The following is a 22,026-nucleotide window of genomic DNA, read 5'->3' as shown; positions in this document are numbered from 1 at the left end:
CAAGGCCCTGTATAGAATATGGCTGTACTTCTTTGTGATCTTTTGTAAAAGTTAATTGAAATTTTTATGCTTAAGAAAGACACTAATTTAAATCAGCTCTTGTATTTTGGTAAATGGGTATATTTAAAACTGAAATCTTATAAAAAGTAAATTTTCCTATAACTCCACATGCAGCATGCCATGTATATACACAGAATAAGTAAGGAAATATAATTTTAAAATATTTTTTAAGCTACTGTGTACTTTTAAAAGCTGATGGTAACAGCAATAGCCAGTAACAGACCTAATACTATCAAGTGTTGGCTACCCATACTTTTTTTTACCTCTAATTTTAATAATCTTGTTTCCTGACACTAAGAAAAATCCAGATACTTAAATTTATTATAGTTACTCCTTTTTCCTTAATCTTGGTCATGGTTTTTACATCAGACTGATAGTGTTCCAGTGTTTCAGTTAAAACTTTACCTATTTAAAAAAAATTCTTGAAACAGTCTACAATTATGATTTCATATTAGGCCTAAAAGAAAGAACTTGAATATAAATTTTAGGGGGAAACAAGTTAGCAAATCCGGGAGTAATACTAGCCAAGGGCAGAAAATGTTAAGACAGAAATAATCATAATGTATTAATGCTTTGTGTCACAGAACCCAGGTATAGTCATTATAGACTATTTGATTTGGTTTTATTTTATTCATTGTTTTGTTTTAAGGATAAAGTATCTATCTGTGTTGCTTGGGCTGGTTTGGAACTTAGTAGATAGCTCCACCTTCAGAGTGCTGGGATCATAGCTGTATGCCACCATGCCAAACTTTTTAATATTGTTTGAAAGAACAAGAGCTATAAACTTTCTGAATAGCTAAGTGATTTATGATGCCTAAAATGAATATGTGGGGGGGATTACGGTGTATGATAACAAATTTCTAGGAATACATTGGCAGTCAAATCAGATTTTAGAGACAAGAACAGGTTTTGTTGAGATAATAGTGATTTAGTACACACACATATGAGACCCTGGATTTTAATTTGATCCCCAGCACCACAAAATATAGAGAACTATAGAAATTTTCATATGGTAATGATTAATGACTGTTGCTTATCTTAATGAAAAAAGGATGTTTCAGAAGGATGAGGTAAACCCAGTTTGTGATCATGGTCAAAGTTTGGACGAGGGCTTAAATTTATATTTCATATTACATATGTCAAACACCAAGAGGGAAACCTCCGAAGTTTTTCGGTAGTCTTAAGAAGGAGCAGGAATTGTCTTGGGTGTCAATGTATGCTGATGAAACTACATGTGAAAGATCTACAGACAGTGACACAATAAGGAGAGCCAGAGTCAGGATAAGGTAGGTATAGGAGAAGAAGCAGGAATGGGGAATTAGAAAGCAGGCAAGTAAAAAAAGTTCCAGTCTGCACATTACATGTAGAAGACTGGGATGTGTCTGTCTAAAAATACTGAGTGGTTAGCCCTTCTGTTCGTTTAATAAATATTCACTAAGTTTTTGAGTTTTTGATAAGATTGAGATTAGTGTGGGTTCTTCATCCCCTTCCCCATTGTCTGATATTATATTCCTGTATTAAGCTTCACTAGAGTAACAGAACTGATAAAATGTGTGAGATAGATAGATGGATGGATGGATGGGTGGATGGGTAGATGGGTGGATGGATGGATGGATGGATGGAGTAGGAAAACTTTTCAAACTCAGCCTGTTTTATTATTAAAAAAATAATGTCTCTGTAAGTGTATTAAAAATACATAAGTATAACATTTCAATAGTGTATACATTTTCTCTTTGCTATGACAAGAAAAAAACAACAAAACACCAAAGGCAACTTCAAGAAGGGTTTATTTTGGTTCACAGTTTAAGGATTCAGGCCATGGTGTTGGGAGTCTTGGGACAGGAGCTTGAGGTAGCTAGTAACCTTGTATCTGCTGTTGGAATGCTGAGAGTGATGAATTGTTACGCATACTCACTTTCCCCTTTTCAGTCATTCTTGAGCCCCAGTTCTTGTAATGGCACTGCCTGCATTTAGGGTAGACCTCCACTTCAATTAACTGAATCTAAATAATGCCCCACAGATGTGCCTAGAGATTCATTTCCATGATTTCTATAACTTCTACCCACGTTGACAATCATGACTAATCATCACAAATATCTGTTGTGTGTGGTAGTTTGAATAACAAAGGATCTCATAAACTCCTATATTTGAATGCTTAGTCACCAGGGAGTGGACCTGTTTGGGAGGATTAGAAAGATTAGGAGGTGTGGCTTTATTGGAGGAAGTGTGTCACTGTGGGTAGACTTTGAGGTTTTAAAAGTCCACACCAGGCCCAGTCTCTCTGCCTGTAGAATCAGGATGTAGCTCTCATCTATTACTCCAGTGCCTGCATACATGCTGCTGTGCTCTCCACCATGCTGATAAATAAACTAGCCCTCTGAAACTGTAAGCAAGCTACCAATTAAATACTTTCTTTTGTAAGAGATGCATTTGGTTGTAGCAATAGAACAGTAACTAAGACAGCTGTGTTAGTTATATATTAAAACTATGAAAAAAAACTGTTGCAACACATTTCTATATAATGTTTAAGATTGCTGGAAAAGGCCGTAGTTCTCTCTCAGTAGTAGATGTTGTGGTATACAAATAAAGAACATTAGATTCAAAGAAAAGAGAAAATAGATAGCAAGTGATTTTCATAACAGAATGTCAAGCTAGTTGCAGCACGTGTTATATCATGTAGAGACTTTACTGGAATCGGTATGTTAAGCTAGTTGAAGATCATAAGCCAAAGACTAACACGATTACTATGGCTGTTGTATCAAGAATGGGAGATAAGAGGCAAACAAAAGTAGGAAAACTAGCTAAAAATTTATTTGAATAGTTTGGGCAAAAAAAAAAATGGTGGCCTGTACCAGAGAGGAACTGATGGAATTAAATAGTAATGGTGAGATGACAAAGTTAAAATTGATTGGACTTGCTATCGGGTTGAATTGAGAGAGAAAAATAAAAGTCTAGTGATTAACTTTAGAAATAAAGTAGTCTATGGCTCTGTCAGAAAAAATAGGGATGGTGCCGGCTGGGAGGAGATGACCAGGAATTCTGTGTGAGTGTAGGGCTTGGTGAGCAGACAGCTGACAGATGATGCTCATCAGCAGGGTGCCGGTATCAGTGAATGAAGGAATGGCTGACAGACCCGAAAAGGAAGTATAGACAGTAACAGCTTGAAAGAGGTCAAGGGCTGTACTTAATTCTCTATTATTATTTTTGAGGTGCTGAGAAGCAAATCAGATCTTGTGCATTCTAGGCAAGAACTCCTCCACTGAGTATACTATTGTGACTCAAAAATATGTTTATTTCTGTCTGCTTTTAGCCAAATCTTATTTTGATAGCACTGAGCTGGTCAGGGTTTAGAGAGATAAGAAGAAATATATTTGTGTGTGTATGTTTCTTTCTATCAGAATCTACCTGTATCTAAAAACGTTTCTGTTACTAATGTATAGAAGTCAGATGCAATGGTTTGTGCCTGTAATTCCAGAATTTTGGAGGTTGAGGCAGAGGATGACTCTGAGTTCAAGGGTAATCTGGACTGTAGAAGGGGATCCTGTTTTCTTAAATAAAAAAGAACAATACTACTTTATGCAATTGCTGTTTATCAGAAGTATTATAATTGTTTAACAAACCATTTCATCTCTTGTATAAAATTCAAAATAATTTCCTCTCTGTCTGTCTGTCTCTCCCTCTCTCTTTCTGTTACACACACATGCACGCACACACACACACACACACACACACACACACACACACACATGGTGTATGCCATCGGGGTACCTTGTATTTGTAAAAACTTTGTTCCGTTCACTTGCTTTTTTGAATTTAAGAGAGAAAGGACATGAAGTAGGTAGGGAAGTGGGAAAGGATCTAGGAGTAGTTGGAGGAGAAGAAAAAATATACCAAAAATGTATGAAATTCTCAAGAAAGAATATAAATAAAAAAACCCACAACAACAATAAAAACACAAACAATAACTGTAGGGAAAGGGCTTGGATGCCAGGGTAAGGTTACACATACCTTAAGCTGGGCTTTTTTAAAGCAGCCTAAGGAAGGTGGAGTTTTTTTTGACTCCCAGTCCCAGGTGAGGGCAGAGTAGCAGGAAAGTGAAGCAGCTGGTCACATGACCTCCAAAACCCGGAAGCAGAGACTGGCGAATACTTGTGTTTCATCTACAGGCCAGAAGAGGGCCCAGATCTCATTATAGATGGTTGTGAACCACCTTGTGGTTGCTGGGGATTGAACTCAGGACCTCTAGAAGAATAACTAGTGCTCCTAACCTCTGAACCATCTCTCCAGCCCCTAAAGCTGGGCTTACACAGAAAAAAAAAATCAAAAAACCAATCTCAGGGACCATCCCATTCTTCAATGACTTAGCTTTTATTTTTTATTTCAGATTTATTCCCTGCTGTTGCAAGTACTCATTCAGAAAAAAAAAAAAAAAAAAGTGCAGATGACTACAAAACATACAAAGCAAATTCTACTGTTCCCTCTAATAGAAGAAAAAAGGACAGAAATGCATGAATAGAAATAGAGGGTCCACACTGTTGGAACTGCTGACTAAACAACACGGTGTAGGACACTGAGCTAGGGACAAAGAGTGAGACACACTCTAAGCTCGGTGTGCTGAATGCCATGTGCACCCCAGGATATTTATGAATGTGGCTCAGCACAGTTGTAGATGACAGCATCATATTACAGTGTCAAGAGATTGACACTCCTATAACTGTTGATCTCATCACTATAATTTTGAACTCTGGCTTTAACAAAACTTAAAGATTAGTGACAAATATACCAAATTGTTTCATACTTTGTTTCAGCAGTACAGGGTAATGTATGGTCTATTTGGCTTTCCTCTGAGCAACAATTTGAAATCTGTGTTAATCTCTTTCCACACTGTGGTACAAGACTAACCATTTAAGCCACCTAGCGACATTATGTAATGCAGAAGTGAATTGCAAGTTCAGTTCTATGAAGTCATGTCCTTTTACAAAACATTAACATTTTAAAGGCTGCGAAAGGAAACCTTGTTTAAGATTGTACATGTTCCCTGTAATCAGAATTATCCTCACCAAGGTCATAGGACCAGCAGGTTGCATAAGCATGAACAGTTCCTCTTTGCTGTTAAAGGGGGCTTTTACTGAATGACCACAGGGTTCTTTTCATTTGGTTGTATTTCTTTCCCTCTGCACACTCACAGTAGCTTCATGAGATGCCAGATCTTAGTTTCTGATGTTACCCTGGGTAAGAGCACAGGCTCCCTGCCTGTGTTAGATCCCGAAGTATTGCCCAGACTGGAGCCATTTTATCTTTTGTGATCCTGTGAGCCTCTTTGGTCTGATCTGTTTTTTTCTAGCTTCTAGCAATGGGGCTTTTCTTGTCCTCTTAGGCTCACAGCTTAATAAAAAGTGGTTTTAGAGCTGCCCTGACACTACATCTGATGTCCCTAGCACTAAATAAATACCCTAGGGGAGTTGGGCTAGAAATTAGAGAGACTCAATGAGATAGAAATACACCAAAGAGAATTTGCAAGCCATGGCTTTTTTTCTTCACAAAGCTGAGATCCATTGAAATATTAATTTTGAATAAAGGTAAACCTAGAGGCTGTGCTAGTTAGATATGCTGAGAAACTGAAACTTCCAAAATATGGTTTGTCCAAGAGCTGAGAAGATAGCTTACTGTTTTTCAGACTGATTGATGATGTTTTAGAGATGTCTGTTTCATTACTTTGCTAGCTTAGATGTTAACCATAAGTAATCCTGATGTGTCTTATCTTCCTTCTGAAATTGAAGCATGCTTTATTCTTCAGAATCTGCCTAATAAATTGTGCTCCTTCCTACCACTGGACCTGGAAATAAAACAGGAAGTAGATGATAGTATAGTAATTTGAAAACAGTGTTTTAGTGACCTTGTTCTAAGAGGAAGCAGGATTTGGTTTTTCTGTATCCTTATATAATGGTTCCAACAATTAATACCATCTATATGAACATTTCCCAGCATAATGTTTTTTAAACCAATTGGTTTTGATATCTAAAGATGTTATTCAGTTGTATAAAAACAATACAGTAGTAGGTATAATAGTTAAGGGGCACAGCATTACAATTATAAATTTTAGGAAAAACTTGTTCAATAGCTTTTATTGTAGAACCTAAGTGATTTTTGTTGATAAGTAAAGTATTTTTTTCTAATGTTGTGAATCATACCAGTCATTAATTCTGTGGTGTTATATAAAATCCAACCCCAACTGCAGTGATTTATATCAACAACTATTTATCTTTAAGTCAGTTCAGAGATTCCATATCCAGCTATAACCTGGGTTCAGATCTGTGCCACACCTCTCATTCATTCATACTTTTCTTCTGATAGATGATAGAAACAGAGTAAGTCAAATCACAAACATTCCTTATGACCTGGACCAAATGGGAAGGGATGTACATCACCTGGTCTACTGGGGAGGAAGTGAGCAGATGAGCTTAGTGTCTGTCACAGCTTTGCCCTGGGTTTGACAGAATTAACTGATGAGGGTCCTATGTTTTCCAGCTAGCCCTTCCATTTCACTTCTCTTCTTTCACAAGTGACTTCACATTGTCATTGTTACAAAATTAATTGTCTGGGACTCCAGTAAACATACATCTTATAATAGTAAAGACACTGGCTAATAAACATAGGCCTTGACTTTTTGTTAATTTTTTTTTTACCCAAGAACCTTAATGTACTGTTCTGCTAACTTGATTGCAATTCACAAAAAACAAAACAACAACAACAACAAAAACTGTTCCTGTTCTGTCCAGCTCAATCTTTAATCTCAATTTCCCAATGTACATTTCTGAACAAACCAACCCAGCACCCAGCATGGCCTCATGCATTCAATGCACCTGACCAATTCAGTGGAAAAGCGAGGGAGAAAGAGAGAGGGGAGTGGATAATGACAATGCCTTATTATTTCAAGTACCTGTTAAAATGTATCTATCTTTAAGGTACTTTTATACAGCATGTTTCTTTCATTAGTATCTTATTCTCCTGGTTTGACATTTGTATCCTAATTCTTGAAAATTATGTAATTTGATAAACTGCAATGTTTAGCCTACATTTCTTCCCTTCTTAAGAAATAATTACATATCAAAATAGCTAACTGAATGTATTTATCTGTTTAAAGAAATGTTAGAAGTGTGGCCAGATTGCATTTATAAATATTATTATAACACTGCCATAAGTTGAGTAAATAGCATACCACATCAGTACAGTTAGAATGACTCATTTGTCAGTCCAGTCATATTCATTACTTAGAAATAATTTATAGCAGACTTTGAGGTCTTATAGAAATTATAAAAATAAATGGACTAAAAATACCTGTTTGGGGAATTGTCTAGAATGATGAATACCATTGAGATGACATCATTATCAAATATGAATTATGGCACTTTTCCACACTATGCAGTTATCTTTTTAAAAAGAAAAATCACTGTTGAAGAGACAGTTTTGAATTAATGAAACTTTACTGCATAAAATCAGTAAGCACATCCAGCTATTCCTCTCGAATCATACGGAGAGTTTATAATATCTCAGACACTGTCTCATCTTGTCTGTGAGCCAGCATTGCTTAATGACAGCGCCTCTGTAATTGTCTTGAAGTGCTGATTGAGGTTTGTACTCTATAGCTTTCTTTTCTCATAGGAACTAAATCCGTGTATGATGGTTACCGAATTTCCTTGTGGCTCCACACCAGCTATCAAGTCCTGCAGGGCTGCTGACATTTTTTTTTCCATGTTTGCAGCTGGGAAGCTTATTTTTAAAAAGAAGTTTCAAACTATTTTTTTAGTTTGTACAATGTAAATCACATTAGGTCTCATGCCTACTTTAATCCCTCCCACAGTTTCGCAATGTCATAACATAGATTTCCTCCATAGGCTCAGATGCATCATGTGCCACCCCCTCATCACTCTTGGTGCACTGCCCTTGGTTCTCCTTGGGTCTCGCGTCTACTGGCATGCTTCTCTTCCCACCGGGAACAGAAACTTCTTACAGAAGCCTCTCCTGGTCATGCTGTCTAGAGTGGCCTCCCTCTGGTGCTCTCCGACTGATGATGCTTATTGTCCTCAGTAGTTCTATTTTTATTTTTGTAGTTATTATCTTCCTCCCTGTCAACATGGGTATATAATGAAGACAAAGTGCCAAGTACTTTGACAAGATATGTTATTCAAATATTTGTAGAACAAGTGAATAAATTAATGACATTTATTCTTTAACTTCATAGTTTAACCTCATAGACATTCAACCTTCATTTTAATTTGATTTATGGGTGTCTTAGTTTTCCATTGCTGTGAAAAGACATGGTGTTTTGAGACATGGTATCTCTGTGTAGCCTTGACTGTCCTGGACTCCAATTTCCTAAACCACTTCCCAAGTGGGATGACAGGCGTGCACCATCACTCCCAGTGAACACAGCAACTCTTATAAAAGAAAACATTTATTGGGGCTGGTTTACAATTTCACAGATTTAGTTCACTATGATCATGACAGGGAGCATGGCAGCAGGCAGGCAGACATGGTGCTGGAGAGGAAGCCGAGAGTTCTGCATCTTGATTTGCAGACAGCAAGGAGAGATTGTGCATCAGCCTGGGTGTAGCTTAAACAGAGGAGACCTCAAAGCCTGCCCACACAGTGATATACTTCTTCAGCAAGACCACACCTACTCCAACAAGGCCACACAGCCCCTAATAGCGCCACTCCATATGAGCCAAGCATTCAAACACATGATCTACACGGGCCATTCCTATGCAGACCATCACAGTGAGGGGGGAAGCATTATGTTTTGAGACTGACTTGTTGAACACACAATTAAGAGTCCTTAGTAGTCTTTACACTTTTGTGTTGCTATTCTTCTCGTGCTTACACATTTGATTTTTTCTGACTCATAAAGTAACTAGTGTATTTAAAAAAAGTATGCCATGTAGTTGGAAACTGGGCCATTATTACATTCTTTATACGTGTTTATCTTTTCAAGCCTTTATTTACTATTAAATAGCTCAAAATTGGAAATATTGTATGGGAACTGCTAGCATCTTGCAACAGAATAAAGAGTGTTGTATTTGGCCAAAGCCAACAGGATAGATGTGGAATAAAAACCCATTTAATGAGTTCTTGGCCATTTGGTTAAAATTTATTTGCAGAGCAATTTAACCTAGAGTTTATTACATTATTAGATTACTCATGGACTAAATAATTTGCCATTGTCATAAAGCATGGGACTTAGAGCCAGGATTCAAAATAATGTGTGGCTGACCCTAGAACATTTTTCTATTATATTTGGGGATTTTCCTACTTTAAAAAAAAGTCATAGGAAGTTTGTTTTGCTCCTGTGTTTTGTTATTTAAAATGTTTCAACTTATATTTGATATCTATTATTGTATTATTATCTTCTTGGTTTCTGTGCAAGGGTTATACATGATTTTCAAAAACTGAGTATTTGTTTTTAATTATTGTTGAACACTTGAACATGGAAAACAGTTGGAAATAACGTTTAAAATTAAAAGATGTGTACCTGGATGGATATGGTGTATGTGGCACATATTTTTAATATTAGCATTCAAGAGGCAGAGGAAGGCAGATCTCTATGAAATCAAAGCCAGCCTGGTCTGCATAGTGAGTTCTAGGCTAGGAACAGGCTACATAGTGAGACCCTGTCTCAAATAAGAAACAAAAAAGTATATAGCTAAAAACTAATATATTTCTGAGAAGAACACAGTTAACTTCAGTAGCTCTATAGAACTAAAAGAACTGAATGAAGAGTAACAGATGTGAACAGCCTAACGAAGGAAAATTGCTGAACACAATTAAATTGCTAGAGTATACTACACGCAACAATTTTCTTATTTTTTGTCAAACACATAATTTAAAATGATTATGTGCTTATAAAAACACAGAATAAAGTGAGGTTTATAATCTGTACTTTCATATTCATAAATATCTCAGTGTTAAAAGCTGAATGTAATTTGATTTTATAGTTTTTTTAATAAACCAATATATAAGATTAAGATAACTTATCTAGACTATTCTAATTCAACACAGGTCCGACATCTGATTTATCTTCTATCAGAAATCACTTGTCGTGTAGTACATTTAATATGTTAAATGTTTGGGAGGGTTACTTAATAGACCTCCCCTTCATTTGTTTGTTTGTTTGGTTGGTTGGTTGGTTGGTTTGGTTTGGTTTGGTTTTAGTTTTTCTGAGACAGGGTTTCTCTGTGTAGCCTTGGCTGTCCTGGACTCACTTTGTAGACCAGGCTGGCCTCCAACTCACAGACATCCGCCTGCCTCTGCCTCCCAAGTGCTGGGATTACTGGCATGTGCCACCACACCTGGCTTAGACGTTCCTTTCTTATATTTTATCAAAAATTGGTTAGAATAAGCTAAGCTAAGTTGACAGACTGGAGTCCTGATTTAATTATGGGGCAGTTATTTTATATAATATTTAAATGCTAACTGAAGGAAATAACTATTAGGAAAAGTATAAGATCTGGTTATGGAATTGAAAACAAGAAAGGTTGCTCAGTTCTCCTAACTTACTACTGTTGCCAGGGAGACTTGTGTTTGGTTCCCGTATCAGGCAGCTGCTACACCTGCCACTCCAGCTCAGGGACCCAGTGCCTGCTGGACTCCTTCGGCACCCGCACTAATCTGCACAAAGATGCACACAAACATAACACACAATTATAAAGAAAATAAATCCTTTTTAAAAGAGAAAGTTATGGATCTTTAAATTTTCTTGAGAAGTACAAATGAGCCAGTTTGGATTGTTGAAGGCTTCGGGTTTATTGCAGCTGTATTCCAGATGTGTTATTCCTCTGCAGATTGAATAGCTAGAAAGAGGAAATCTTTACAAAAAACTGGCCAGAAGTTAATTATTTGTTGTTGTTTTTTTTATTGAAAATAGCTTTTATTTCATACAGTATATTCTGATAAGAGCTCCCTCTTCCCCTTCTCCACCCAGTTCCTCCACTTCCCCTCCCATTTCAATCTACCTACCCCCTCTCTGTCTCTTCTTAAAAAATAAGCAGGCGTCCAAGGAATAATATTAAAATAAAATAAGGTACAATAAGATAAAAATAAATCAGAATAGGACAGAACAAAAAAAGAGGCAAAGGAGAAGCACAAGAAACACATAGATACAGAGACACAGGAATCCCATAAAAACACAAAAACCAGAAGCCATAATACATATGCAGAGGACCTGTAAGGGAGGGGGGGAGGGAGGAAGGAAGGGAGGGAGGGAGGGAGGGAGGGAGGGAGGGAGGGAGGGAGGGAGGGAGGGAGGGAGGGAAAGAAGAAAGAAAAAGGAAGAAAAGGAAGAGAGAGAAAGAAAAAGAAATGCTCCAACACAACTTTGTAAGACAAAGAATCTCCAGAGATGCTATCGATTTCATTTTTGTGTTGGCCACTTACTGCTGGGCATGGAACTACCCTTAAGAATGGTTTGTTGTGTACTTGAGCATCTTTTGGATATGCCTAGGAGTGGTGTAGCTGCATCTTAAGGCAGCACTCCTAATTGTCTGAGAAAGTGCCAGATTGATTTCCAAAGTGGTTGTACAAGTTTATATTCCCACCAGCAATGGAGGAATTTCCATTTCCTTTCTCCACATCCTCTCCAGCATGTGTTCTCACTTGAATTTTTTATCTTAACCATTCTGATGGGTGTAAGGTGAATTCTTAGGGTCGTTTTGATTTGCATTTCCCTGATAGCTAAGGATGTTGAGCATTTCTTTAAGTGTTTCTCTGCTGTTTGCTATTCTTCTATTGAGAATTCCCTGTTTAGCTCTGTACCCCATTTTTTAATTGGATTACTTGATTTATTGCTCTTTTTTTTAACTTCTTGAGTTCTTTATATATTCTGAATATTAGCCCTCTGTCAGATAGATATAGGGTTGGTGAAGATCCTTTCCCAGTCTGTAGGCTGTTGTTTTGTTCTGATGACAGTGTCCTTTGCTTTACAGAAGATTTTCAGTTTCATGAGGTTCCATTTATTGATTGTTGATCTTAGAGCCTGTGCTGATGGTGTTCTGTTCAGGAAGTTGTCTCCTGTGCCAGTGAGTTCAAGGCTCTTCCCCACTTTTTCTTTTAACAGGTTTAGTGTGTCTGGTTTTATATTGAGGTCTTTGATCCACTTGGACTTTAGTTTTGTGCAGGGTCATAAGTATGGATCTATTTGCATTTTTCTACATGTAGACATCCAGTTAGACCAGCACCATTTGTTGAAGATGCTGTGTTTCGCTCAACCATGTTCATAGCAGCTTTATTTGTAATAGCCAGAAGCTGGAAACAACGCAGGTGTCCCTCATTTGAGGAAGGGATACAGAAATTGTGGTACACTCACCACAATGGAATACTACCCGCAATTAAAAACAAGGAAATCATGAAATTTGCAGCAAGTGCTGGGAACTAGAAAAGATCATCCTGAGTGAGGTATCCCAGAAGCAGAAAGACACACATTGTATATACTCACTTATAAGTGGATATTAGACATATAATACAGGATAAACATACTAAAATCTGTACACCTAAAGAAGCTAATCAAGGAGGACCCTGAGTAAAATGCTCAATCTTCATTCAGAAAAGCAAACTGGATGGACATCGGAAGAAGGAGAAAACAGGAAACAGGACAGGAGCTTACCACAGAGGGCCTCTGAAAGACTCTACCCAGCAGGGTATCGAAACAGATGCTGAGACTCATAGTCAAACTTTGGGCAGAGTGCAGGAAATCTTATGAAAGAAGGGGGAGATAGAAAGACCTGGAGGGGACAGGTGTTCCACAAGGAGAGCAACAGAACCAAAAAATGTGGGCCCAGGGGTCTTTTCTGAGACTGATAATTCAACCAAGGACCATGCATGAAAATAACCTGGAACTCCTGCACAGATGTAGCCCATGGCAACTCAGTCTCCAAGAGGGTTCCCTAGTAATGGGAACAGGGACTGTCTCTGACATGAACTCAGTGGCTGGCTCTTTGATCACCTCCCCCTGAGTCAGGGAGCATCCTTACTAGGCCACAGAGGAAGACAATGCAACCAGACCTGATAGACTAGGTTCAGGTGAAGGAGAGGAGGTCCTGCCCCTATCAGTGGACTGGGGGAGGGGCATAGGAGAAGAAGAGGGAGTGTGGGATTGGGAGGTGATGAGGGAGGGGGCTACAGCTGGGATACAAAGTGAATAAACTGTAATCAATCAATCAATCAATCAATAAACAATTTCAAAAAATGATTTGTTTCAGAGACTGATACTCCAACCAAGGACCATGCATGGAGATAACCTAGAACACCCGCACAGATATAATTTACAAATTATTCATTTGTAAATGGCTTTTAGTTGGAGATACCTTCTGTGTTAAAGATAAGGACATATGTCTACTTCTCCTTTCAGCTCTACAACTCCTGCAAACCTGTGCTAGCCCTGTGCATACAGGCATAGTCTGCAAGTTCATATGTGGCCAGCCCTGATGTGCCTAGGATGCTTTATTTCCTTGATGACCTCCATTCCCTTTTGACTGTTACAGTCTTTCTACCTTCTCTTCCACAGGGCTCCCTGAGCCCTGAGAGGAGGGATTTGATAGAGACACCCCATTTAGAACTGAGTGTTTCAATATCTCGGACTCCCTGCACATGGTCTGGCTATGGGTCTCTGTTTGTTCCCATCAGGTGCAGGAAGAAGCTTCTCTGATGAGGCTGAGCAAGTCACTGATCTATAGGTGTAGCAGAGTGTCATTAGTCACAGTGTATATAACACAGTGTTCCCTTTTGCCCACACATCTTTACTTACAAATGTTCGTTGCAGTGGGCCATTGGCCTGGTTTGAGGACTTTGACATCTGCTACACCATCAATACTAGATTCTCACCAGGATTCCTCTCAGATATTCTGTTGTTGTCTTGTATCATGGAGATCCTGCAGCTTTGGACTGGAGGACCAGTCCCTTCACTCATTCCAGCAGCTCATAGATGGGGTAGATGTTGGGGTGGGCCAATTCAAAGCCTTGGACCTGGGCCTGTTTGATAGCTAAGTTGGTCAGTCTGCCAGCTCTCCCACACCTGTGTCACCAGGGCCAGTTCTATTGTGCTGCCTAGAAAAGGTGCAAGGTTCGAGTCTTCTCTCCCAGGTGCTACAGCCAGTGGTGGAGAGGAGCTAGCTCTGTGCTGCCCTTGGACATCAAGCATGATCCCAGACAGTTGCCCAGACCAGAGATATCATCATGGACTTTGATAACATGGGCCATGGGCATCAGCACAGATCCCTGCTTCTGTATGGTTATGGACCTAGACATGCTCCTCAGTGGCCTCATGGCCAGGATGTCTTTTCATCATGCCCTCAGGTGGCAGCACAGGCTACTCACATCAGGCTGTTCCTCACCACCATCAAATCTCTAGTTCTGCTTCTCTTCATAGTGCTTAAACCATTCAGCTTCTCTTCCTCTCCCTCTCTCATCTTTCTACCACATATTTGCACATTATAATAGCACCCATGATGGGTGGGCAGCTCTGGGTGTCTTCAGCCCTCTGGCAGGCAGGCCTCTCCTTCATGGTTAAGTTAATGAGACATTGTATTAACATAAAAAGTGAAAATTATAAATTAGAACTTTTAACATTAAACATTTCATTTCAGACATTATTAACCTTTTAGATTATATTCAGCTCTATCTTTTATGAAGAAAGGAAAAGGGAAAGGCTCAGTCTTTAACATGACTGTGGGAGAAACGTGTGAGCTGGGCACAGTGTGGAGACTGAGACAAAAGGAACACTGTAAGTCAAAACCAACCTGGTCTGCCTGTGCAGTCAGACGCTGGAGAAGGGTGGCTAATGGATACTCAACCAAGTAAATGTTGAAAATTCCTAGCTGACAGATCTGGAGATTATTAAAATCCTAGGTGATGAACAAAGTCTCCTGGGCAGAGTTTTTTGAACTGGTACTAAACCTAAGAATTTGTAGACACTCCCTTGAAATTATATGCAAAAGTTTATATGTGCATTCATATGTGTCTGATTTTCATTAGACTCTATAGGATCTAGGAACACAAGGTCCCAGGCCAGTGACTAAGAGACACCCCTGAGGCAAGCAATTAAGGAGAAAATTAATTAACATTGTCCAATTAAGGATAATGCAGACTGAAGGTGATCCACACAATGGTGGTAATTAGTTCTGGGAGGGAAGGCTATGTATAGAAAAAGAAAAGCAGGGGCTAGAGAGGTGGTTCAGCTGCTCAGAGTATTTGCTGTCTTCCAAAGACCTTAGTTTACAGTTCCTAGCAATTGGGATGGCTCACAATGGTAACTCCAGCCAGCTCCCGGAGTTTCAATGTTCTCTGTCATAGGCACACATGTGGCCTTCATGCACAAACTCATAAATAAAAATATAATAAAAATAAATCTTAAAAAAAAAAAAACAAAAACAAACCTCTTGTGGCTAGAGAGATGGCTCAGCAGTTAAGAGCACTTGCTGCTTTTGCAGAGGACCTGGATTTGGTGTTCCTAGCACCCACAGGGCAGCTCACAGTGATAATTTTTCAGTAGCAGGGAACCTGACACCCTCTTCTGGGCTTCATAGGGACTTAAATAAAAATAAATCTTCAAAAATAAATTCCAAAATACTATCCTAGACTGGAATGAACCTTGAAAACATTGTTTTAAAGAAGGAAGGGTGAAGCAAAGGCCCAGACTAGAATGTGATAGCTTCTTGTAGTTCCCAAAGGAGTAAGAACCAGTTAAGGAAGAAATGAGGATGACCAAGAAAATACAGAACCAATAGGGAGAAGTGTATGCTAAGTGTTAAGCATAACTGAAAGGTCTTTATGGGGTTTTTAGCCTGGGGGAGTTGTTCTTGACTTTAAAGCAATTTCAGTGAGGTGTGAAAAACAGAAACCACATCACAAGGGGCAGATGGGTAGAAAAGGACAGTAGCCAGAGTCAGCTTGGTAGTGTAATAGCAACAATAGTAAGTCAGCATTGGAGTAAAAGCTTTTTTTGAGGACTTTTTTGTGTCAGAATCTATACCAAGGTTTTCTTTATTTAAATTGATGTTGGGTTGTTTTTTTTTTTTTAATATACCTTCATATAACTGTGTAAGAATTCTCTTATGACTCCCATTTTTGGATTAGCAAATAGAGAGTTATAGAGATTGAGTTCTGCTCAGGATCACTTGGTCAGCAACTGTGACAAAACTCTGGCAGCCTGGCTCCTAAACATCTGTTTCCCCTCATTTTTGAGAAAGTATTGCGGTGGAGTTGACTGAATCTCCTGTAGCCAAGCCTGGCCTTGAACTCACACCCTGATCCTCCCGACTCCACTTTAAAAAGCTGGGGTCAGAGGCAAATGTCACCATGCCATGCCTAAGCCCTCAGTTTTTGTCACTATCATATTTTTTATTAAATGATTATTTTTTATATTAATTATAGTTTATTCACTTTGTTTCCCAGCTTTAGCTCCCTCCCACATTTACCCTCCCTCCCTCATCTCCTCCCATGCTCCTCTCCAAGTCCACTGATAGGGAGGTCCTCCTCCCCTTCCATCTAACCCTACCTTTTCAGTTCTCATCAGGACTGGCTGCATTGTCTTCCTCTGTGGCCTGGCAAGGCTGCTCCCAGGAGGTAATGGAAGAGCCAGCCACTGAGTTCATATCAGAGATAGTCCCTGTTCCCCTTACTAGGGAACCCAGTTGGATACTGTATCACAATCAAATATGAGACAAACTAAAGAAAAGGGCGATTCCTGTGAAGTTTAAAGTGAATGTAAATGTTCTTATAAAAAGTGAGAAAAGACAATTTCGAGCATTTTTTTTCCTTAAAAAATAAAACCAAAAACCAAAAAGTTACCAGTAGACAGTTGGGGAACCTGGATAGAAGACTTCTGATTATATCATGTTATGTTTAATGTTGGCCTCATATTGAGTATCGGGAGTTTTATTCAAATTAAAGCTGGAGAGAAGGCATTCCTAAACACACAGCTGTTTTTCTCTTAGAAGTGTTCTGACAAGCTTTTAAGTAACTCATTTTAGGAGTGTGAAGGTTGAAGCCTAGTGCCTGTTCTGGCATGAACGCTGTCACTGACCTACATCCCCACACCTTTCTTTCAATTACTTTTAAAGCATAATAGTTAGACTCCATATTGTAGGACAGTGTTATCTCAAGATAAAAAGAACTTCACAGAAAATGTTAGCTTGTAAAGTTCTGTAATCTTATTGCTGGTAGTAATATTAGTACAGCTGTTTTGAGATTATTTGATGTTTACTCTAGGATAGAACACGTACTTTGTGTTAATATTAAGAACCAAGGTCTTTTAGGAAAATTACTTTTTTAAAAGTCAACACAAGCCGGGCAGTGGTAATGCACACCTTTATCCCAGCACTCAGGAGATAGAGGCAGGCGGACCTCAGAGTTTGAGGCCAGCATCTTTACCAGAAACTTTCTCTGATCTTGAGTGATCCATTCTTTTCCTTGAGAATTGTAGGTAACTGTTGTGAAGGCTTTAAGGCAAAGGGAAGTGTTGTGAGCCTACCATTTCCATTTCTGATAGGAGCAAATACAGAATAGATAAAATATCCATTTATACTTAAGGCCTACAGGTATAGAATATGTGTAAGAGAGTTGTAAGTTATAGTTACTGTACTTTTTTTTACAATATTGTTCATGGAAAGGTTCATAATATCACCATAATCAGATTTTAATAGGCTTGTTAAATTTTATGGTGTTTTGTATAGTGCTAAGTATTGTGGAGATTACAGTGGAGAAAAACTTGATTTCTATTCTCAGAATGCTTAGGTGTATGTATATTTTCAAAACACAGTGTGTAAACATTAAGGTTATGTGTGTATACATTGGGATATTTATACATATGAGAATTACAATGTTTCAGAGTATGATATGTGATAAGGGGTTTTGTGGTAGTTTGAATGAGAATGACCCTGTAGGTTCATATATTTGAATATAATTTGGTTCTATGTCAGTGGACATTTTAGGAAGGATTAGCAGGTGTGGCTTTGTTGGAATAGGTGTGTCACTGGGTGTGGGGTAGAGGTTTCAAAAGGCCATGCCAGGCCCAGTCTCCCTCTTTCTCCGTGAGCTTGTGGCTCAGATGCGTGAGCTCCAAGCTGCTGCTCTAACATCATGCATACTACCATGCTTTCTGCCATGATGATCATGGCCTAACCCTCTGAAACTGCAATCAGTTCCCAGTGAAATACTTTCTTTTATAAATTTCCATGATCGTGGTATCTCTTCACAACAAAATGGAACAATAATTAAGATTCAGAGAAGAGTCTGTTTACTTGAAATGACACAAGACTACTGAGGGTCAAGTGACACTTGAGCAGGGTCCTAAAAGGATGGCTAGGATTTCAGTAAGAGTCTATATAAGTGGTCATAAAATAATTCCGTCCCTGGTCATGGTCTCAGATCAACTAATTCACTTCAAAGTTACATAAATTCAGCTACATTACTGCATTCTTTTTAGCTTCAGCTTTGTTACCCATAATGTTAGAATTACAAAAAAATTATCAGAGAGGTTTATAGGCTATGAGACACTATGTCATCAACATACTTTGTAAACTGTGAAATCTTCCATAATTAAGCTCTTGGATTTATGTGGAACCTGTGAAATATAGTTGGAGTTATTTCTCCAGAGGCAAGAAACTTGGAAAATATGTTATTTGTGTCATCATTTGATTGTTCTTGTTCAAAATCATTTGATTTTTTTTTCATTTTAAAAAAGGAATTAAATAATTTCTTAAATGCTAATATTGAGTATAGCTTATTTTTGTGAATAATCCTTAATATTCTCTTCTTTTACAGATTATCTTGCTAATCATGGCCGGTTAAATGAATCTGAAGCCAGGAGAAAATTCTGGCAAATTCTATCTGCTGTTGATTATTGCCATGGCCGGAAGATTGTGCATCGTGACCTGAAAGCTGAAAATCTCCTGCTGGATAACAACATGAATATCAAAATAGCAGGTAGTTGGGACACAGCTGCCTCAGAAATGGTCAGAGAGGGCTACTGTCCCTAGTGTGTGGAAAGAACCCTGCGTGCAGGGTCAGGCTTAGCCACATGTGCTTGCCTCTCACTCCTGAGCGAGACTGTGAGAGAAGAGAGTATGTTCATGACTAATATATAGTAGTGGGGGTCTGAGTTGCCTCCAGATTTCTTGGGAGGTCTTGTAGAATAGGTTGTTTGTCAAAATGTGAGACTGAGTGGAGGGCTGGAGAGGGAGAAGCACTGGTTGCTGGTGCTCTACCTGGTTCCTCTTGTAGTGCTGATGGCTTAGTATGGATGCAAGCAGAAAAGACACAGGAAGCAACGGAAGCAGAATGAGAACAATGCAGAGACACACCACACATATATGTTTCTGTGCGCATTTGTGGGTTTTGTTGTTGTTGTTTTCTTTTTTCTTTTTTGAGACAGGGTCTTGTATCTCATATAGCCCAGGCTTTCCTTAAGCATACTGTGTAGCTGAGGCTACCTTATGGTTCTCCTATCTTTGCTTCCCAAGTTCAGAGATTACAAGCATGTACCTCCATGTCTAACTCAACTGAAAAACATTTTTTAATTTCATGATGTGAGTTTCTCTTGTCTTTCTCTCTCTGTCTCTCTCTCTCTGTCTCTCTGTCTCTCTCTCTCTCATTTCTTTTCTTAGCTTGGCCTTTTGAGATAGTATCGAGATAGTGTCTTTCCATGTAGCCCTGACAGGCCTGGAACTTTCTATGTAGAGCAGGCTGTCCTTGAACTCACAGAGATCTACCTGCCTCTGTCTCCCAAATGCTGGAATTAAAGTTGATAATATAAATTTCTTAATTCACATAGTCAAAACTCACTCATATGTGGTGAAATATATGCCAGGCATTATGCTATGCTAAATATAATATTATATGTTATTTCACAGCATATATGTATATAAAACTTTACGTTGTTTGTTTTTTTTTTTTAGTTGTCAATTATATCTTAAGTGGTAAATATACAGAAAAGCGGTATTACAGAGCTAGGGATATATAGAGCTCAATGATAGAGCATTTGCTTATTAGCAAATGCAAGGTCCTGGGTTCAGTTCTTCTGCACCACCTAAAAAAGTGATAAGAGTGTAATTGTGTCCCACCTACAGCACAAGTAAGGGAACACCAGTAAGGCATAAATGGGGGAACCTCAGTCAACTTGAGTTGTCAGAGAAACATCACAGATTGGGAAGTGTTTGATCTTATTCTTGAGAGATGAGTTAACTGCTTGCCAAAAATGCAGAAGCAGGATGCTGAAGTCAAGCAGATGGAGTCAGATGAAGATCATAGCTCAGTATGGGCAAAGGGAGCAGCAGAGGAGGAGAAGCTTAGGCAAACAGTAGGAACAGCCTTGAATGCCTTGTCAGGTATTGGAGAGTATTTTATAGTTAATGGAAATCAAAGCTACTGAAAAGCTTATAGTATAGATCTTAGTTAAGTGAAATGAGGCTGGCAAACTTAACTTTGCATGTCAGCAAACTCTGGTAATAGTGTTGAGATGTTTTAGAAGCAGGAGAGCTGAACACAGGAAGTATGGGAAGAGTGTGTGTGTCTAAATAGAGAATAGCAGTAGAGACTGAAGATGGGCGGGAAAGGGAGGTTTAGAAAATAGAGACAGATTAAAAGTTTACAACAGTTGCAAGTTGTGGTGACTTGTATCAGGATTGTTGGAGGGACAGAGAGACATCCAGGTGAGATTCATCCGTAAACTACTTAGGCCGGATATTCTCTAGGCTCAGTAAGTTTAAGGAGGAACCAACTGCACTGGATTGAGAGGGGGGTGTTGTGTGTGTGTGTCTACTGGTCTGTAATTCTATGTTGGGAAAATGCACTCTGAAGACCATGCTGGCCTCAAACTCAGAGCCACCTGCCTCTGCCTCCCAAGTGCTGGGATTCAAGGTATGTGCCGCCACACCCAGCTGACCCTTCTTCTTGCTATCCCCCATCACTTTTTCCTCCCAACATCATGTGTTTTGTTTTGTTTTTAACCCACTGAGTCCACCTATAATGCACCTATAATGTGTGCAGGAATATAGGACCATCTATTGGAGTTTTGATAGCCTCTCGAGAGCTAGGTCCCTGAAGAAAACTGACTATCTCCCCAGGCAGCCATCAGTTGTGAGTAGTTCTTCCTGCGAGGAGTGGAACTTCATGAGTCTCTCCCATTGCGCATGCTGGGATTTTGGTTGGCTTGATCTTGTATACGTCTTGTGCAAGAAGTCCCAGCCTCTGGGTTCATGTGTGTAAATGCCCAGCAACTTCTGTTTTGCTTCAGAGGTCTACTACCTCTCTCCTTTCCAGGATGAGCCTTGAGCATTGAGAGGAGGACCATGATATAGCTGTTCTCTTTAGGGCTGGACACTCTACAACACTTTCCTACCCTCTGCATGTTGACTAGCCGTGGTCTCTATTCACTGTGTACTGTAAAAAGAAGCTTCTCTCATGAGACTGAGAGATGTACTTCTCTATCACTGGCAGGAGCTGGGTTAACTGGAAAATATAGGTCAGGTTAGAAGCTTGTCTTTTAAATGATCTCTCACCAAATATTTGTTGTTTATCAGTAGATCTTATAACTTTCGATGGCTCTGCTTAACTTTAAGAGCAATAATCTTTTGATATCTTGGAATTCTTGACTTTGAGAGAGCTCTAGCACTGGGGACAGAGGACAGATGAGACTCCATATAAAGAAATTAAAAGAAAAAAAACAGGACAAAATTATTGCTCAGTTTATTAACTTCCCCTGTTTCTTTTGCTTATTAAGATCTCTATGGTTTGCTAAAAGTAAATTTTTTAAGCCACGTATGTTGAAGTTGAAAAGGACAAATCAAAATCAGCCTGTATAAAATGTGCCTATATTTAAAAGACAGGAATAGAAGTATAAATCATGGTTGGTTTTCATAAATGCAGTAGCAGGGCTCTGAAATTAAATTTTTGCTTTTGTTTCCTGCAATAATAACTTAA

At 38.8% G+C, this 22,026-nt stretch overlaps 1 protein-coding gene across 3 annotated transcripts in view; it reads left to right on the top strand.

Annotated features, from left to right (window-relative positions):
* Nucleotides 1-22,026, top strand: part of Sik2 (salt inducible kinase 2) — a 105,994-nt gene that overhangs the window by 47,960 nt on the left and 36,008 nt on the right. For all 3 annotated transcript variants that reach the window (XM_060373729.1, XM_021656598.2, XM_021656599.2), the window contains exon 4: nt 18,871-19,032. In XM_060373729.1, coding sequence (XP_060229712.1) covers nt 18,871-19,032 — 162 coding nt within the window. The remainder of the gene's footprint in view (nt 1-18,870; nt 19,033-22,026) is intronic.

Source organism: Meriones unguiculatus, chromosome 1, assembly GCF_030254825.1.
Source record: "Meriones unguiculatus strain TT.TT164.6M chromosome 1, Bangor_MerUng_6.1, whole genome shotgun sequence".
Lineage (NCBI taxonomy): Eukaryota > Metazoa > Chordata > Mammalia > Rodentia > Muridae > Meriones > Meriones unguiculatus.
This window is presented reverse-complemented; position numbering and strand designations above follow the sequence as displayed.